Genomic DNA, 20623 nt, shown 5'->3' with positions numbered 1-20623 from the left:
CGCTATCTAACAAGATATACACTTTACTAAAACAATCGTTAACACATTTACAATTCCCAACTAAACTATTGGCCAGTACCTTGAATGGACTACCTAAAACTATATACACCCGTTTTGGTTAGCCACACTGCCCAATCACCACATATATAGCGAGCTAGAGAACCGAATTTACACAGGCGCCTCTTAGTCGCACTATCAAAAGTCTAGTGGGTTCCAAATTTACACGCCTTCCCACTTAGCCCAGATAGGATGAGAACTAGCGAACCGAATTTACACAGGCGCCGCTTAGTCTCCCGGTCCCTCCGACCTAGCGAACGTAATATACACCCTAGAACGCTAGTCTAGACAAGACACCGGTGTCCGGCTAGGGCTATTTACACCAGGACCCCGCCTGACTAACCAAATCAAACGGTCTGACTAAAGAGCGTTCGATCGAGCGGTGCGCCTTCGCTCCTTCCCTCCGACAGAGGGGGCAGATACACAGATTCAAAACCCCTTTGGGCCTACCGCACAATCGGTATACCCCTAGTGGGTCCTGCCGTCTAAAACAGCAGTTGTCTTACCTCCTCGTTCCTGAACCTGAGTTCACACTCATCGACGGGGACACCCCAGCACTTCTCACGTAGAGGCCGATGATCTCCTGGACAACAGACCAGTGGCGCCGAGACGAAGGGAGGTCCACGCAGAAGTTCAGGGGTGCAGCCGTAGAGAACGTGGGCAAAGATAGACCGTCTCACGCCTCTGCCTCTCAGCTACCGTTGAACGATGAGCTTCCCGGCCAATGCACCAAATGATACCGGAGAAACTGACGGAAGCCAAGCACAGAGAGATGGACACAGGTTTCTTCAGGAAGGAAGAGATTCTTTATTGGATCACCGATCGGGACTCAGAGGGACTAGCGTCACCAAAATACAGCAAAGTCTGAGTACTGAATACATAGAGTACATTCCTTATATAGCACTGTAGCTCCTCCCACAATTAACTACACCCACACATACCCTTAACCTATTTAATAAATAGAGTCTAAACTCATCCATCCGGTCTAACCACGTGGCTCATCTGATACAAAGGAGAGGGACGCGTAATTCCAGTTCTTACATTCCTGCACCTGGTCAGTACAGTGATAACAGTATCTTAGCTACGTGTAATTAACTAACTGATACTACAAACACATATACATACATATGCCTTGTGGCAATCTTAGCCTGCTAAACTTGTATTTTACTGGAATTACATCACACATACACACACATATATATATATATATATATACCATTATTAAAAGTGTATGTTAATATTAATATTAAATATATATATAACACAGCATTAACACCCAGCACTCCCAAGCAACCAAGTCCTGCTGAATCTTCAGAGCAGAGACTGGGCCCCTTAAAACAGCATTAACACCCAGCACTCCCAAGCAACCAAGTCCTGCTGAATCTTCAGAGCAGAGACTGGGCCCCTTAAAACAGCATTAACACCCAGCACTCCCAAGCAACCAAGTCCTGCTGAATCTTCAGAGCAGAGACTGGGCCCCTTAAAACAGCATTAACACCCAGCACTCCCAAGCAACCAAGTCCTGCTGAATCTTCAGAGCAGAGGTATCATCTCTGGAAGATCTACTCAAGAATACCTGTATTACTGTTTCCTTTAAACTCTTATTTTAAAATTGTGTTCTATTCCATCTCCCTCCCTATACTATCACTACTTAATTGATACCTATATCTCCCATCCTGATCTTCTGTTCTTGTTTTGCTTAAAGCTGATGTGATCATGTCATTTTATGTTCATTCTTTAAGACTTTTTCTTAATTGTTTGTTTACCTAGTGTTACTACTCACTGATAATCTTGTAAATTTATGTTCATGGTTTATGACTTTCACCTATCTGATCCTTCCTATCTTTTTATCCCAAATGTTATCTCCTTTTAGTTTTTCATCTCTAATTAATTACCTCAATAGCCCCATGTCTCCCCACCCATAATAGTGTGTTTTATTTCTTTTTTTTTCTAACCTCAGACCTTATATTTCAGACTGGGCCCCTTAAAACAGCATTAACACCCAGCACTCCCAAGCAACCAAGTCCTGCTGAATCTTCAGAGCAGAGACTGGGCCCCTTAAAACAGCATTAACACCCAGCACTCCCAAGCAACCAAGTCCTGCTGAATCTTCAGAGCAGAGACTGGGCCCCTTAAAACAGCATTAACACCCAGCACTCCCAAGCAACCAAGTCCTGCTGAATCTTCAGAGCAGAGGTATCATCTCTGGAAGATCTACTCAAGAATACCTGTATTACTGTTTCCTTTAAACTCTTATTTTAAAATTGTGTTCTATTCCATCTCCCTCCCTATACTATCACTACTTAATTGATACCTATATCTCCCATCCTGATCTTCTGTTCTTGTTTTGCTTAAAGCTGATGTGATCATGTCATTTTATGTTCATTCTTTAAGACTTTTTCTTAATTGTTTGTTTACCTAGTGTTACTACTCACTGATAATCTTGTAAATTTATGTTCATGGTTTATGACTTTCACCTATCTGATCCTTCCTATCTTTTTATCCCAAATGTTATCTCCTTTTAGTTTTTCATCTCTAATTAATTACCTCAATAGCCCCATGTCTCCCCACCCATAATAGTGTGTTTTATTTCTTTTTTTTTCTAACCTCAGACCTTATATTTCAGACTGGGCCCCTTAAAACAGCATTAACACCCAGCACTCCCAAGCAACCAAGTCCTGCTGAATCTTCAGAGCAGAGACTGGGCCCCTTAAAACAGCATTAACACCCAGCACTCCCAAGCAACCAAGTCCTGCTGAATCTTCAGAGCAGAGACTGGGCCCCTTAAAACAGCATTAACACCCAGCACTCCCAAGCAACCAAGTCCTGCTGAATCTTCAGAGCAGAGACTGGGCCCCTTAAAACAGCATTAACACCCAGCACTCCCAAGCAACCAAGTCCTGCTGAATCTTCAGAGCAGAGACTGGGCCCCTTAAAACAGCATTAACACCCAGCACTCCCAAGCAACCAAGTCCTGCTGAATCTTCAGAGCAGAGGTATCATCTCTGGAAGATCTACTCAAGAATACCTGTATTACTGTTTCCTTTAAACTCTTATTTTAAAATTGTGTTCTATTCCATCTCCCTCCCTATACTATCACTACTTAATTGATACCTATATCTCCCATCCTGATCTTCTGTTCTTGTTTTGCTTAAAGCTGATGTGATCATGTCATTTTATGTTCATTCTTTAAGACTTTTTCTTAATTGTTTGTTTACCTAGTGTTTGTTTACCATGGCATACTAAATCAACGCGCTACCTGCAAAGATGCTCCCGTTGTGCTGAACGCTCCTGGAGGAAGTCTCGTACACAATCAGACTTTCTCCATTATAGATTCATATTGTGTTCATACAGTGCAGCCCTTGCCCTTGCCAAACAGTCCTATTTTTCCACTCTCATTAGTTCATGTTCCCGCAACCCCAGGCGTCTCTTTCACACCTTTAATTCTCTTCTTCGCCCTGCTGTGGCCACCCCCAAAACTAACCTTACTGCTGATAACTTCGCATGTTACTTCACTGACAAGATTGAACAGCTAAGGAAAGAATTCTCCCCTCCTTGCCTTTCTGTTTCTCAATCACACATAGATCATGCCTTTCCTACCCTTCAGACATTCTCCCCAGCTACTGACCAAGAGGTGGCTGCTCTTCTTTGCTCCTCTCGCCCCACCACTTGCCCGCTCGATCCTGTCCCATCTCACCTTATTAGATCTCTCTCCACTTGTCTCGTGCCTTCTCTAACACACATCTTCAACTGCTCGCTCTCCTCTGGCATCGTCCCTGCTGACCTTAAACATGCCACTGTAGTACCTATACTAAAAAAACCATCCCTCGACCCATCCACCCCCTCTAACTACCGTCCCATATCCCTGCTCCCTTTTTCCTCAAAGCTTCTGGAAAGACTTGTCTTTACCCGTGTGTCTCATTTCCTCAATTCCAACTCTCTCCTTGACCCTCTTCAATCTGGCTTCCGCCCTCTCCACTCTACAGAGACTGCCCTTATCAAAGTTACTAACGACCTAATCGCAGCTAAATCCAAAGGCCACTACTCCATACTAATTCTTCTTGACCTCTCAGCGGCCTTTGACACCGTTGATCATGCTCTCCTTCTTCAAACTCTTCAATCGCTTGGTCTCTGTGACTCTGTCCTCTCATGGTTTTCCTCTTATCTCTCCCAACGCTCATTCAGTGTCTCCTTTTCTAATGATACCTCCTCCCCTTGCCCTGTCTCAGTTGGAGTTCCCCAAGGCTCCGTCCTTGGTCCCCTTCTATTTTCTCTTTATACTGCCTCTCTTGGCAAACTTATTACCTCTTTTGGATTTCACTACCACCTGTACGCTGATGACACCCAGCTATATCTCTCCTCCCCGGACCTCTCCCCTGCCGTCCTGCAACGTGTCACTGCTTGCCTTTCTTCCATCTCTGACTGGATGTCCTCCCGCTTTCTGAAACTCAATCTCTCAAAAACTGAGCTCCTTGTCTTTCCTCCTCCTAATACTGATCCTCCTCTTTCGCTCTCCCTCCAAGTTTGTGGTACCAACATCAGTCCATCCTTGCAAGCGCGCTGTCTTGGCGTCATACTTGACTCTGGTCTCACCTTTGAGCCTCACATCCAGCATGTTGCCAAATCCTGTAGATTCCATCTTAAAAACATAGCCCGCATCCGCCCCTTTCTTGCACCAGATACTACCAAGGAGCTTGTCCATGCTCTAGTAATTTCCCGCATGGATTATTGTAACCCTCTCCTGATTGGTCTCCCCAATAGCCGTACTGCACCCTTACAGTCCGTAATGAATGCTGCTGCTAGATTGATTTTCCTCTCTAGTCGTTTCTCTCACACCTCACCCCTCTGCCAGTCCTTACATTGGCTTCCTGTATGCTATAGGAGTCAATTCAAGGTACTAACTCACACCTATAAAGCACTGAACAACTCTAGCCCCTCTTATATCTCCTCACAGATCCATAGGTATGTCCCTTCTCGGTCTCTCCGTTCTGCCCGTGACCACCTCCTGTCCGTTGTCCGCACTCGTACGGCCAACTCGCGCTTGCAGGACTTCTCGCGGGCGGCTCCCTTCCTATGGAATAGCCTGCCTACCGCCATCAGACTCTCCCCTAGTCTTGCATCTTTTAAGAAGTGCCTTAAAACCCATCTCTTTAGGAAAGCTTATGGCCTCCAAGACTAACCCTTACCTCACATACCTGTCTCTTGCCCTCTCCTAAAGGGCAGCCCACCTTATTTGATTGTAAATTCCTGTCCTAATGTGTTTTACACCCCACCTCCTATAGAATGTAAGCTCGTTTGAGCAGGGTCCTCTTCAACCTATTGTTCCTGTAAGTTTATTTGTAATTGTCCTATTTATAGTTAAATCCCCCTCTCATAATATTGTAAAGCGCTACGGAATCTGTTGGCGCTATATAAATGGCAATAATAAATAAATAAATATATATATATATATATATATATATATATTTATTTATACACCCCTATTAGAGAGCACTTTGGAGCATTGGTAAAGCAAATTCGAACTGCTGCTTTATTAAGCAAACACAGTGATTAACACAATAGTCGATGTTTCAGTCTATGCAGACTTTTTTCAAGACCTAATATATATATATATATATATAAAAATAAAAATAATCAATAAATACACAATGAAAACAATTAAATAACAAAAATGTATTGTAATATATATATATATATATATATATATATATATATAACTGTTTAATTTCATTCTAACTGTATTTTCATATTCAAAAAGAGAAGTCCTGCGCTCACTCCCATCACTACTTGGCCGGCAGCAAGGACTACAGTACACATCAGACCCAAATTTTTGTATTTTCATATTAATATACATATATATTTAAATCAAAATACATGTAGAATGATGTTATACATACATATATGTATGTATCTATCGCTATATATAAAATTATTGGGAAAAAAACACATGCATTTATATTTAAATTCTACATATATATTTACATATTTTTACATATTTAAGTCATTTTATGAATTACATTTTGAGGGACCTGCCTGACAACCCAGGCAGAAAGTCTAGAGAATTTGGTTCACAAGCCCTATATTTAACCCTGTAACTTTCCAAGACACCATCAAACCTGTACATTTACTCGGGAAAGTTTGCTGAACACAAATAGTGTTTCAAAACAGTAAAACATATCACAATGATGATATTGTCAGTGAAAATTTAGTTTTTTGCATTTTTCACACACAAACTGCACTTCCACCGACAATATAATTGATGTGACACATTTTAATAATTGTAAACATTAATATTTGTGTTCAGCAAAGTTTCTTGAGTATAACAGTACTCCCGATGTACATGTTTTATGGTGCTTTCAAAAGTTACAGAGTCAAATATAAGGCTTTTATTTCTGTTTTTTTTCACATTGAAATTGACAGATTAGCAAATGGGGTATTTCCACTCTTTTTTAGCAGCCACTTAGTCACAAACATTGCCCATGTTTTGATGTGACACGAAAGCCCTGTTTGTTCTGAACAAAGTGATATATAAGAAGTATGCAATGGCATGAGCGCTTCCATCTTTCTACTGCTAATACCTCTCCCTATACAACCAGGCATTCTGCTAGCATTTCCTGCTGCTCTATTACATCTGCCTACCTTTAAGTCATCAGAAATAATCACCTCTAAAACCCTTTACTCAGAATTCAAGGTTAGGACTATCAAATATTCTGTACTCTGCCCTTGGGTTTTTACATCCAAGATGCATTATCTTGCACTTATCCACAATAAATGTCAGTTGCTACAATTCTGACCATTTTTCTAGTTCACCTAAATCATTTGCCATTTGGCTTATCCCTCCTGGAACATCAACCCTGTTCCATATCTTGGTATCATCAGCAATAAGACATACCGTATATACTCGAGTATAAGCCGACCCGAATATAAGCCGAGGCCCCTAATTTTACCCCAAAAAACTGGGAAAACTTATTGACTCGAGTATAAGACTAGGGTGGGAAATGCAGCGTGTGAATGCAGTGTGTGTGTATGCATGCAGTGTGTGTGTGTGTATGAATGCAGTGTGTGTGTATGAATGCAGTGTGTGTGTATGAATGCAGTGTGTGTGCATGAATGCAGTGTGTGTGTATGAATGCAGTGTGTGTGTATGAATGCAGTGTGTGCATGTGTGTGTGTAATGCAGAGTGTGATGCAGAGCCTTGGTGGGGGGTGGGCATTTTTATTTTTTAATTATTATTTGAATTTTTTTTTTGTTTCATTAAATTTTTTTATTATTATTATTTTTTTATTTTATTATTATTTTTTATTTTATTATTATTTTTATTTTTTTATTATTATTAATATATATACATTTTTTTAGTCCCCCCTCCCTGCTTGCTAGCTGGCCAGGGAGGGGGGCTCTCCTTCCCTGGTGGTCCAGTGGATGGGCACTGTGTAGGAGGGGGCTGTGGGGGCTGCAGAGAGATGTTACTTACCTTTCCTGCAGCTCCTGTCAGCTCTCTCCTCCTCCGCCGGTCCGTTCAGCACCTCGGTCAGCTCCCAGTGTAAATCTCGCGAGAGCCGCGGTTCTCACGAGATTTACACTGTGAGCTGACAGAAGAGCTGAACGGACCGGCGGAGGAGGAGAGAGCTGACAGGAGCTGCAGGAAAAGTAAGTAACATCTCTCTGCAGCCCCCACAGCCCCCAGTCTGTATTATGGCAATGCAAATTGCCATAATACAGACAATTGACTCGAGTATAAGCCGAGTTGGGGTTTTTCAGCACAAAAAATGTGCTGAAAAACTCGGCTTATACTCGAGTATATACGGTACCTTACCATCAAAACCTGCAATATCACTAATAAACATATTAAAGAGGGGGGCGGGACCGAACCGCAGAACTGAGCAGCAGCAAACCTTGCCAGTTCCTGCATCCAGAGCCCAAAAAAGCAAAATAACCCTACGAAAACGGCACCTAACAGCCAGATTGGGGCTACCAAGCGATGGTGGAAATCGGGACACACAAAACGATACCTTCCAAGCGACGATCAACCCGACCTAACCCCCACACGCCGTTGAGGTCTACTGGCATGGCGGCCGTGGGAGAGACGGCCGCTCTCCTGCCGCCGAGGGCAAGGAGAACACAGACTCGGAGCCCCCGCCCCCCCCTCTGGACCGGCGGGGGACATCCCGGTCCTAGCTAACCGGCCACGCAAGGCCCAAGCGACAGGACCACACAGCCCAGGGGCCACGGGCGGAGCCCACAAGATGGCGGTCGACCCATCCTACAATGCCGTGCACACGATCGAGAGAGATGGGGCTCAGGTACGACCGCATATTCAGGGCCACCTGGAAGAAGCTAAAGGCTCTACTGTGGCCCCCACAAGCAGAATCTTCAACTGGCAGTATGCTGCAGGGATCTCAGCATAAAGGCAAAAAGAAGGATGGGATAAACCCCCCTCCCCATATGGCCACTTTTAAGACACGGCCCAACCCTACAGTGCCCACACGGAGCAACGCCACGACTGCAGAAGGCCTGCACAAAGCTCATAAAAAGGACTCCCACGGCACAACATCATGGGCAGCCCCGTCGGAAAGCAACAACCCAAAGCAGACTCAGGAGGTGTAAGGCCCATCCAGACAGTCCGGGTAGACGGTGGATTGCCGAGCCTAAACTAGCAGATACCACTACACTGCCACAGCGAACCGGCAAAGGTCAGCAACAACGCCGATCAGCACAAGGCACTGCCAGGACCCCAAGATACCCACCAAGAGAACCTACAACCCTCTCTGCCGCTCCTCTCCTCTACACACCCAGAACGTGGAGCAAGCAGCTCCAGCAACTGGCACAGGACTATACTTTGCCCACACGTGGCATCGGCTGACCGGCACTATGGGAGAGAGGCCCACCCTAAGGTTACCTGGGACACCGGCTATCCACCTCTGCCTGAACACTTACTCTCGAGACCCACTCACCCTAGACATACACTAGCCAGCCTACAACCTAAACATACCATAACACACAATGTGCAGGCTGTACCTTAGTGCCACCGGTTACTATGCTCTGCAATGAAGTTTACCCGATGTCTTTGAACTAAACCACACTAGTTCGACCACGCTATAGTATCTAAAACTCACTATGTTAACAATTTAAGCTTGAACTAAACTGTATTTCTGATGTTTGAACCCTATAACTAAACTAAGCTTGTTTCCCTTAAATCGCATGTTTCTTAAAGTGTACCAAGCATAGAGCAACATCGCATGTTAAGAAGCCTAACTTATAACAACTTGCATACTTTTAACAATGATCACACGTACTCACCTATTAGACCTATCTACCTATAAAAATGTGCAGCTCAATCTTGCCATGACAATGTTTGCGTTGATGAACCTGTGACTGCTGTCGTGGCATAACAGGCATGTTTGTAACCCATATTGCACAACAAAAATAAAGAATTAAAAAAATTAAAAATATTAAAGAGAATGGGTCCAAGTACAGATCCATGAGGTACCCCACTGGTGACAAGCTCATGCTTCGAATATACTCCATTGACTTCAACCCCCTGTTGCCTGTCACTCAGCCACTGCCTTACCCATTCAACAATATTGGAATCCAAACTTAAAGCGGCACGGTCATGCCGAACTTCCCTCCCTTTAATCAATTCCACTTCTCTTTCTCTCTCAGGATCTGTTCATTTCTTCCTGTCTGCTCTAGTTTTCTTTAAAACATAAGACAAAGTAGGGACCATTTATCTTATGGAGGTTTCCTACGCCTGACCATCTCTGATCAGCAGAGGAGCAAAGTGTGCTTCATTTACGGTGGTCAAAGCAATTTTCCCACAATTCACACCTTTCCTCCGTGTTCCCGAGAAGTCTCCTTTCAATTTTCCCGAACGTCTTGTCATTTAGATAGAACACCGGCAAAACCACCTACTGAATTGCATCCTAACAGAATGAGAACAGTTTGTTCATTCATGTTAGGACGCATTTCGGGACTTTGGGAGAAATTAAGAATAGATCCTGAGAGAGGAAGAGAAGAGGAATCGATTAAAGAAAGGTAAGTTCGGCATGACAGTGCCGCTTTAAAAATTGCAGTTGATTGATATGCCTTCTCTGTGCAACAGTGTCAAAAGCCTTACTGAAATCTAGGTAAGCAATGTCTACTGCACCACCCTGATCTATTATTTTAGTTACCCAATCAAACAAATCAATAAGATTAGTTTGGCATGACCTCCCTTTAGTAAACCCATGCTGTCTCTGATCTTGAAATCCATGTGATTTTAGATGTTCAACAATACTATCCTTTAACATGGTTTCCATTACTTTCCCCACTACTGAAGTAAGGCTTACTGGCCTATAGTTGCCCGACTCCTCCCTACTACCTTTCATGTGAATCGGCACAACATTCGCTAACTTCCAATCTTCTGAGACTACTCCTGTTCACAATGATTGGTTAAATAAATCTGTTAATGGTTTTGCTAGTACACCACTAAGCTCTTTTAATAACTTTGTGTGTATTCTATCAGGTCCCATTGACTTATTTGTCTTTACTTTTGACAGTTAAAATAGAACCTCTTCCTCTCTAAACTCACATGTAACAAATTACTAATTTGTCCTTTTTCCTAACTGAGGCCCCTTTCCTTCATTTTCATCTGTAAATACTGAACACAAAATATTAATTGAAGCAGTCAGCTAGATCTTTATCCTCTTCTACATACCTTCCTTTTTTGTTTTTTATCTAACTAATCCTTGTTTTACTTTCCTTTTCTCATTTATGTATTTGTCCTGGTTTACTGTGCGATTACCAAATTCTAATGTAACCCAAACTGACTATGTTCACCTCACTAACTCACTTTGAGAGGGGGCGTGCTTGTCTTACTGGGCAACTATAATTTAAAAATGCCTGTGCCAGTGTTTTTCCCAGTCTGGCCCTGCAAATAACCTTGTGGATGTATAGTTTAGAATACAAAGTCTATTCAGGCCACCTAATTTTATATAGTGTACATTTCAGTATTCTTATCTGAACCCACTACAACATAAAATATAGCAATACATAGAATATTAATTAAAACAAACTATTACAGAGTTCATATTGGGTGAGTCGGAACCACTTCCAGAACTGCTCTTCTTATTTTTCTGTGCCAGAGAGGTCCCAAACCGCAGAGTTTCATAGACAGGGTCTACTTTGTTACCACATGCTGCAAAACAAAAGTAATTTAAGAGTTTAGTGGACAATTCTTAAAATGTTGTATTATAGCATCTGGATCAAAGAAACCCAAACTATTAATTCCTAGATGTATCAAAGCAAGAGTAATGTAAACTACTAGTAATAATAATTGTGAATACTAGTGAAAGTTAGTTCACTGTTTGTTTAAACACAATGTTAATTGGAAAGAATAATTTCTCATTCAATAAATAGTAGAATTTAGCAAGTGTTTAAGTGTATTACCCCACTAACAGTACAGTGTCTTTTAAAGAAGAACTGTCACTTCTCTCGAAATTAAACCAATGAATAAAACATTAAAATCACCTATATACTGTCTTAACTTTTTTCATCTGATGGTCCATTTTCTTTTATATGTATATCAAAAATTTAATGATTGACATCACAATCTAGTTCAGTCCTGGCACAGCCAGGGCACACTTTATTGGAGGAGAAACATGAACGTTGTTTCTTCTCTTTTACTTACTCTGGACTCAATTTAATAAGCTCTCTATAATGATTGAATACCTTTAGAAAAATGACTCAATGATATATCTAAAAAAAAAAAATCTTTATAGAATGATGACTCTGGTAGATAAATCACTTGGAATATTTAGTATAGAAGCATTTGGCTTATCAAATTGACACCTATGTCGGGAAAATAAGCCGAGTAGGTGTTAACCATTATATTTACTAAAGTCGGTTGTGGTTTGCCGAAACCGACGTTCGGGCAGGCCTGTAAATAAAGTGGGCCCACCATGATGTAATTGTAAAATAGGGAGCGGTGGGTGGAGTGACCCATTGACGTCGGCCCGGTATGGAGGTAGGTTTGAGTTTATACATACTCGCCCTTAAGGATCTTTTCCCTCACCTCCAATGACACATGCATCCCCAGGGGGGCGAGGTCACACACCAGCCCCACTGAAGTACCACCTACTGTACGCCAACAATCCCCCTTGGCCCCAAGCGATCTAACACTAAGTGCAGTAATTTTACTACTTCCCCTTGACCCCCTTGTTCTAGCCCTGAGTCCCCCTCTGCCCCTAACCAAGCGCGAGCGCACTCCAACTCACGGTTCTGGAGCAGGTGTCTGTCAATCAGCTCCACATCCAATCCATCTGGCAGTATAGGTACTGCGGCCAGCCTGCCTGCTGCCCCTCCAGGGGCCCAGTCGCTCACCCCCAGCTCCATATCTTCTGGGGTGGGTGTTTGGAGGGGAATCCTGCGTCCCTTTCTCCTCCCTGGCTGACAATTCAGCCTCAGGTCTTCTGGTGTGGTCATCATGAGGGGAATCCTGCGTCCCTCTCTGCTCCCTGGCTGGCCAGATAGGCACTGGTGAGTTTCTCCGCCGGGCCGCATGCACTATGCCCCGCTGGCCCCCTGAAAGTGGCTATGGCCAGCGGGGCTCAGTTCCGGAATCCCCACTTACATCTTCACCTGGACTTCCGGGTTCAGCAGTGGCCTGTGACGTCGGCGCTCCCCGACACGCAGACGTCACGTAGGCGCCACTAGTGTTCCTACGTCACTTCCGCCGCAGCCAGAAAAGAAGGGTGAGGACTCCGAGACCTCACCTCACTTCACCAGCAGCGCCATCTTGGGATCCGCCATCTTAATGGCTAGGCCCCGACCGGACCGTCCGACACCTGGCCCTCCTCTCACCGCTCCTTCTCCTACCTTTACCCGGATTCCTCCTCAGGGGACCAGCCTCACTCGGCCCCGGACAGGTAATAGTTGGTGGCACAGCCCTGGATCTCCGAACTGGGGGTCAATCTAAATGGCGGCCTGGAACGGTGGGCCCGACGTCCTCTGGTAGTCCCTCCTGAGACTCCTGGGCATCTTGGACACTGTACAGCAGCGCAGCATAGGACTCTGGAAGTCCTGCAAGATAGTAAGTAGAGCCTCTCTGGGCATTTCAGGGACTTGAGCCATGATTTTAAAATATTAACTGAAGTTTTAAAAATATTAACTGCAGTTTTATTTCCACAGGATGACCAGAAACAGCACTGCCAGGTTCCCTCAGCATGCTCTCCAGTGGTCTGGTAAGTCTTTTCCCAGTGTCCCTGGTCCAGAGGCATCCCAAACATTGTATCGCATGTTGCCATGCCAACCTCTCCAGGCAGCAGTCATGCTCCCCGCTCCTTATCCACTCCGGGGGTTGGCCTATACAGCATGTCATACATAAAATTCTAATAATGATAAACTGTAGATTATATGTGAAATGTGAACCTGTAACGAGACCGTATTGTTGGCAGGTAACTGCCCGCCACGTAGGCCGGTGTTGGCCTAATATGAATTTGGATAGCATGGAGGCGGATAAGGGAGAAGCGGTGTTGGAAAGACAGAAATTTTAGGTAATAAAAGCAATGTTAATGATAACCTGTGATGAAAGTGTTTACATGGAACATAATGTGTACTGATAATTCCGGTAGTATGTAAACGTGCTACAAATGTATTGGAAGTAACCAACACCAACGACCATTACGTAACAAATAACTAAATCAATGTATATAGCAGTTAAAATTAACGTTGTTTAACTTTGTATATACCCAATTTTAAGCATGACAAAACTTTAATTCAGTTGGTTGCGACATCTGTCCATATAGGGGACTAAATATAATTGTGTGTGGTAAAAGTCAAAATGGCTTCGGGAGGACCTAGTATCGTATGTGGGAAGTGATGCTATGGCTGACTGAAATCAACTGATTACTATGGTGAGTTAATTAAACTACTGCTGTGAGCCGCTCTAGAGCATGACCAGCTTGTTCGGGGTTATTACTGTAACAGAAGGATGATCAGTATTATAACCTGAATTGCTACCGAAATGAAAGAGTACACCTGAACAGATTAACCTGGAAGATACAATATTTAAGCTGGTATAAATCCCTGAATGGTATAATTAGAAACTGAATGTACTGTAATCCCACTTAAAGGGTCGCCAAAATAATGTATAGTAACCCCATTAATGAATTACCAGTGGCCTAATGGAGTAATTGTAAAAAGCTGGAAAGCGGATAGTACTACAAAAGTCGCTATATGAACGTAAACGTATATAAGGGCCTAACGTGGGTCAGACGCAATGCCTAAATAAGCACAACGTGGGAACAGAAAAAGCAGAGTGAAGCCTTAATATATGTTTTTTTCCGTACTATATATTATATACTCTTAGCAATGTATGCATGTGGTTGTTGTTCTACTTTGGTTTGCATGGGTTAGCATGTTTGTTGTGTATGATTGTATTACTAGGTTTGTACGGCCTATTGCTTATTTGAACTGAGAGGAGCTGTTTGCGTTATCTGGATGCCAGAACTACTAAGCAATGTAATTTGCGGGATGAATATATGAGTTACAGATCGCGTATACGGGTAGACGCTTGTTGATCTGTCTGAGCCGGTACAGTAGACTGGTAGTAGTTCTGACTGGAATTAACCATATTTATGACATGTAAAGACTCTGTACTGGGTTTACCTATACCCTTTTTACTGACATTAACCTCTAAGACGCCCGTACTGAAAGTATGGAGTTTGTTTTTGCTTTAATAAGTATTTCTAAATTGCCAAGGTTATTTTTTTTTAATTATTTATTTTTGCAGTGCGCATAGTAATAACAGTTGCTTAGGAGGTACCCCAAAGGCAGTCCTCTAGCACGTTAGACATAGTTTGAACATAGGGGTAAACATGAGATCTTGCACACAAATTTTAAGTAAAAACATGAACAACTATGATGTACATCGCTTAGAGAGTTTGAAAAACATAACATATAAAAACAACGCTTTTGTTTTCTATGTAGTAGGGTAATATGCTGTGTCAGACGCTAGGTAGAAACTTGTAGAGGTGTTCTAATTTTAAATTAAGCAGGCAGGTTACTCAGTGTACCTCTTAGTTGAGGACTCAGCTGGTCGCTAAAGCAAAAACTGGGAGTTGGACTTTTAATCATTGAATTAATACATTGAACATTGTATTAGCTGTCGCTGGAGACCGTAAGGTCATAGGGTCGCAGGCTGAGTTAAGATAGGTATAAAGGTAAGTTTAGCGAGTAAGTTAAATCAAAACGCTGAGCCTTAAATACAGTAATAGTTAGTCAACTATGTAGCCCTGTGCCATGTTGCTTGTATTAGCAAATATCTAGTTCTAAAAGCGGCTGGTAGGTATTTATGCTACGCGCGGTATTACTCTCACCTCCATCCTAGTGCACTAAAAAGCCTGGACATATGGTAGTACGTGCGTGTTTAACAATCTCGTGAAACAGGCTTACAAGAGTACCAAGCAATGAGAAAAGAGAGTCAGATGTGCAGTTCAGAATCAATTTGGCTAGGTTGTTCGTCTGTGAGTTTATCAGTGTGAACAGGTAGTTACACTTAGGGATCCTGGGAGTACTGTGGGGCCCCGTATTGTCCCTTCAAGAGTGCAGTCCACTCCTGGTGCTTAATATCCCAGTCAGCCGACGCCTACCCTGGAGGCTTGACAGGTAGGCCCCGGGTATTTGCGGAGTTGGTACTGTAGCAGGAGGTCGCCACCAGCCTGGTTTGGAGCCTCTTTCTCTCGAAGACTTGAGCGCTGGGTTTTGTCTCTTTGGCCGGAGGAATCCGGCGTTGCCGAGTGGCAGGTTAGGTGTGCAGGCTTGGTCCCATCCTGGTGCTCAGGAGGGCGACGGCCGGTGCTTGGGAGGCCTGTCAGCTTTTCCCGCTGTAAGGAGCTCTGGGGAAGGCGTTGTCTGGGGGCTCTGAACGGGCCACTACTCAGGAGGCGCCGGGTAGCCGGGCAGATCCACGCCGCTACACTTTGCAGTGCTCGTTTAAGGTGCGGAGTCGGTAGAAGAATGTAAGGGTGCATTTGGGCGGTGTGGGGAGAGCGCTTCTTCTCACCGCCATCTTGTCTGCACCTCTGTGTTCCCGTGCTTGCGGGAGTTTCATCGCTTTGTGGATTCGCGTTGTGGGGGTTGCCGTCCCCAGCGAGGACCGGGATATCCCCCGCCGGTCCAGAGGGGGGGGGGGGGGCAGCGGGGTAACCTCCGAGTGGGACGTGTGAGCAGGACCTGTGCTGAGGGATCGGCCGCCTCCCCTTCGCCCCAGGCTCCGCTCCAGTGTAGGCCGCATGGCCGGTAAAGGTGCTCCCGTGGCTTGTCGACGTGGGACAGGTATCGCTGTGTGCCCCGTGAGGTCCTGCACCTGGTTCTGGGCATTTTGAGCCGTTAACATGGTCGGATCTCTCTGGGTATCCCGATTTGTGCTCGTTGGCATGGGAGCCCTCATGGAGCACGTCCGGCCATCTTGGCAGTCAGGCCCCGCCCCCCTAAATTGCCAAGGTTATAACTGCTGCATCCCCCCCACCCCCAAACCCCTCCCAGGTCTTAACGTTCTGTGTATACAAGATAAATCTATGTGACTGGTTGGGAAATGAGAAAGTATTGAACTGGATTTTGAACGTACGTAATGAACATGCCAGTGAATTTATGTATGTACAAGACAATTCTTGTGACCAGAGTAAACCAATGTTTGATTACTGCGTAAATGATAAACTTGATACGTGTCTATAACATATTTTCCCAGTAACATATGACTGTGAGCACCGTTGTGATATATTTAGTATTACGGTGTAGTTTGCGCTTCCCACGGTAGGTTGTGGTGTTGAGCTATGTTATTTGTATAGACCTAAGTAACATGAATTAAGCCGAATGAAATGTATGATAATAATGGGAAGGAGAGATTTAGCCGTACGGGTCTGTACTATATGAATACTGAGTACTTGATGATGTTAAATTGGTTTGTATAACTGCATTCGTGCCTGAAAGGATATGAATATGAACATGCAGAGGGAATCTGATACATTCTTCTGATATGCAGAAATTATATCAAACTTTAACTTTAAGACAGGAAAACGCATTGTCCCTATGTTTAACTAGAATGTATTTAACCGAGCCAGTGCTTGTAAGAAGGAATGTTTGTCGGCTGCTATGAGCAGCAGGTTTTCCTGTGGGTATTTGCAGTGATTTATGTAACGCAAGTGTTTTGCTGAAAATCGCAACAGAGTGAGAACTGTAGCCATAGAGCCTGCATCAAGCAGGTCCTGGTACACACAGTACATCGTAGCAGGGGCCCGGGAATAAGAACCTGAGCGGCAAAGTACTCGCCATTTCTCTGGACTGAAGTATGGTGATGTCCAATAACCCCCGAAAGCGCGGGAACCAGCGTTCAAGTGCCGATTCAGAATGCAGGTATGTGGCGGTCAGAAAAACCTTGTCCGGAACTCGAGATACAACCTGAGCCAGGAAGTTGGTAGGACGGCTACCATACAAAACACACGAACTGCTGAAGCCAGGAAGTAGGTAGGACCGCTGCCACACAAACACACAAACTGCCTAAGACAGAGGCGGCGTCTGGAGATGGTAGGCCTTGTGGGAAACCACAAGGGAAATTCTTCTGGCGATAACGGAAGTGACCCATTGACGTCGCCATGGTATGAAGGTAGGTTTGGGTTTATATAGGCTGGATCAACCCCTCCCACAACTCCAGGTTCCGCCTTTCCATACACATATATATATGTAGAAAAATTGAAAATTCCAGCACTCCAACCATATATATAAATATTGCCTGGTGCCCAGTCAAATTGCAGTATACAAAAACGAAAAATAATACCGGCACTCTAGGTCTTCCAAAGATCGTTGGTTTATTGTAAATCAATCCAGAGGGTCAACTGTCATGGCAAGGGTGCATAATTTAGTATTACATTATGAAATATTATCCTTTAATGTAATTTGTATAGTGAAGATGCTATTGCTGAGGTCAACAGGGGTTACATCTTTTGAAGCTGGGACCCCCACAGAGGTCGGATGACAGAAGGGGAAGTGTGGATGGCATAGCAATGTTGAAAGGATTTTACTTATATGGATGTGAAGTAATCAAGGCTCTGCAAGGTGTGAGGTTCTACACTTGGGAAAAGTCTGAATGTCTCTTCATCCATTTGGCCTGTACCATTAAGTGCTGAGTAAATCTCTTTGATATGTAAATGCCATTAGCCTTGCTCCAGTATCATACCCAAAGGAAGGACAAAAACATTCATATTTACCCCACAGAATAATAATAAAGCCTCATTTTTATTATATTTGGAATGGGGCAAGCCCAATCTTTTAATTAAGCCTAAACATGAGTTGCACAACTTAAACCGTGTGGCAGGAATTGTGATGTCTGTCCTATTGGATCACAGGTGGGGCGTGCAACATGTCTATGTAATGGGAAAACAATAACAAATTCATAGAGGCAATTATTATTTCTGTGGCAAGTACAGTAGAGGAGATAAAACCCAAAAGGTTATATTTGGCTTGTTGTTTCTGGAACAAAGGAGGTGGTCACTTAGAATCACTATAGGTACGCCCCTGGGTGGGGTGTGATAATTCCACAGGGTATATCTCCTGTGATCCTGAAGGGTGGTGGTGTACTTGCTTGGGGCCAAGATCTAATTTTGAGTGAGGCACCATCATCCTTCCTTGCCAGAGACCCCCTGGACAGAAGTTGTACTTTGAAAAACCTAAGTGAGTAATTAGGACTTCTGTTATTTTATCCTTTTTGTTTTTAAAATGCTGTTGGTGTAAATAATTTGTTTATTATATATTGTTATATGCACTGTGACTATTTTTGATCATAATAAACATTAATTTATTAAGTTCTACCTTTGTCTGGTTAAGAATCACGTTACCTGAAGAGACTAGTTAGTACTTTTGTAATTACATAGATATTGTGCCAAGTAATATTTGGTGGGTTTTATTGTTGATTTACCTGGGGGACCAAGGCACCCCATTTTTAAATTGTCTTGGTGGTGGCAGCGTTAAGATAGTAATAGTTATATTATTATGTTTAAGTGTGGATGGTGTTAAAAGGGGGATTTTGTCATTATTTCCGGTCTAGTGCAGACAAATAGTGTACTTTAACCCTTTTACCACCACAACTACGTCACGCACACGCTTTGAGTAGGGTGCGTTTGTGACATCAACGTTTCAACTCCCGTTTGGAGCTTTCATAAGGACACATAAAAATCATATTAAAAATGACAAGCTTTCTAGGACTAGAAATCACAGACACTCACCAAACAACAGCTGCTGCTTGTTTCCTCCGATGCACAGCGTCTATTCGGCGCTTCTGCGCATGCGCGCCATTACAGGAATTTTTTTCCCGTCATAGATCAGCTGGGGTCCTTCACGTGACCCGGCTACGTCACGTTGCCATAGTAGCCGCAGAAAACACTGCGGCTATAGGGAACATTGTGTCTCCATATGCCATGGGGAGAACTACTCCTCCTATCAGTGACAAGTCTGCCCAGAGGATAGACCGGGGATATGTTCCTATTGTTAGCTGCCGAGATCGCCATTCATGGGGGGATTAAAATTATGAATACATAAAAAAACAAATAACTAAATAAATATTGAGTTCTATAAATGCTTTTCTCTTGCACATCTATCTATATAAAGATCTTTACACAGTCTAATGATTCTATATGTATGTATGCTCTGTTTGTCTTATATGTGAAAAATACATGGTGTATAGTGATATGGATTGTAAAATATAAACTCTATGTAGTAATATACAAATAGCTATCAATCCGTCTATATTGTATGTGGGGTGATTATATACATGTTGTGATATAAAATAAAATAAAAAATAATAAAAAAATTAAAATAAAAACAAAAAACAGTAGTAATGGTGTCAACCTATTCCTATTAAAAGGTTCATGATTAATAAAGTGCCAATAAAACTATGTTAATTGTAAGTGGTACTGTGTATATACTCAATATCAATATAGTGAAATATTTGAACTATAGTTTAGTGGAATCTTTAGACTATGAAGTTGCAAAAGCGTAACAATTATGCTAAGTAATAAATGAATATTCAGATAATGTCAAGACTATTTAAAGAGTCAACTGGGTGAGTGTCTAATGACAACTTTGTACATACTGTTAGCACAATACTATACAAAATAATATAATTAAAGGAACACTATAGTCACCTAAATTACTTTAGCTAAATAAAGCAGTTTTAGTGTATAGATCATTCCCCTGCAATTTCACTGCTCAATTCACTGTCATTTAGGAGTTAAATCACTTTGTTTCTGTTTATGCAGCCCTAGCCACACCTCCCCTGGCTATGATTGACACAGCCTGCATGAAAAAAAAAAACTGGTTTCACTTTCAAACAGATGTAATTTACCTTAAATAAGTGTATCTCAATCTCTAAACTGAACTTTTATCACATACAGGAGGCTCTTGCAAGGTCTAGCAAGCTATTAACATAGCAGGGGATAAGAAAATCTTAATTAAACAGAACTTGCAATAAAGAAAGCCTAAATAGGGCTCTCTTTACAGGAAGTGTTTTTGGAAGGCTGTGCAACTCACATGCAGGGA

At 43.0% G+C, this 20623-nt stretch overlaps 1 protein-coding gene across 2 annotated transcripts in view; it reads right to left on the bottom strand.

The window, feature by feature from the left end:
• STAC (SH3 and cysteine rich domain) overlaps positions 1 to 20623 on the bottom strand; it is a 411447-nt gene that overhangs the window by 128917 nt on the left and 261907 nt on the right. For both annotated transcript variants that reach the window (XM_063452039.1, XM_063452040.1), the window contains exon 5: positions 11116 to 11231. In XM_063452039.1, coding sequence (XP_063308109.1) covers positions 11116 to 11231 — 116 coding nt within the window. The remainder of the gene's footprint in view (positions 1 to 11115; positions 11232 to 20623) is intronic.

The sequence above is a fragment of the Pelobates fuscus genome, chromosome 4 (assembly GCF_036172605.1).
Source record: "Pelobates fuscus isolate aPelFus1 chromosome 4, aPelFus1.pri, whole genome shotgun sequence".
Taxonomy (NCBI): Eukaryota; Metazoa; Chordata; class Amphibia; order Anura; family Pelobatidae; genus Pelobates; species Pelobates fuscus.
The sequence above is the reverse complement of the archived record's forward strand: the minus strand, read 5'-3'. Positions and strand labels throughout refer to the sequence as shown.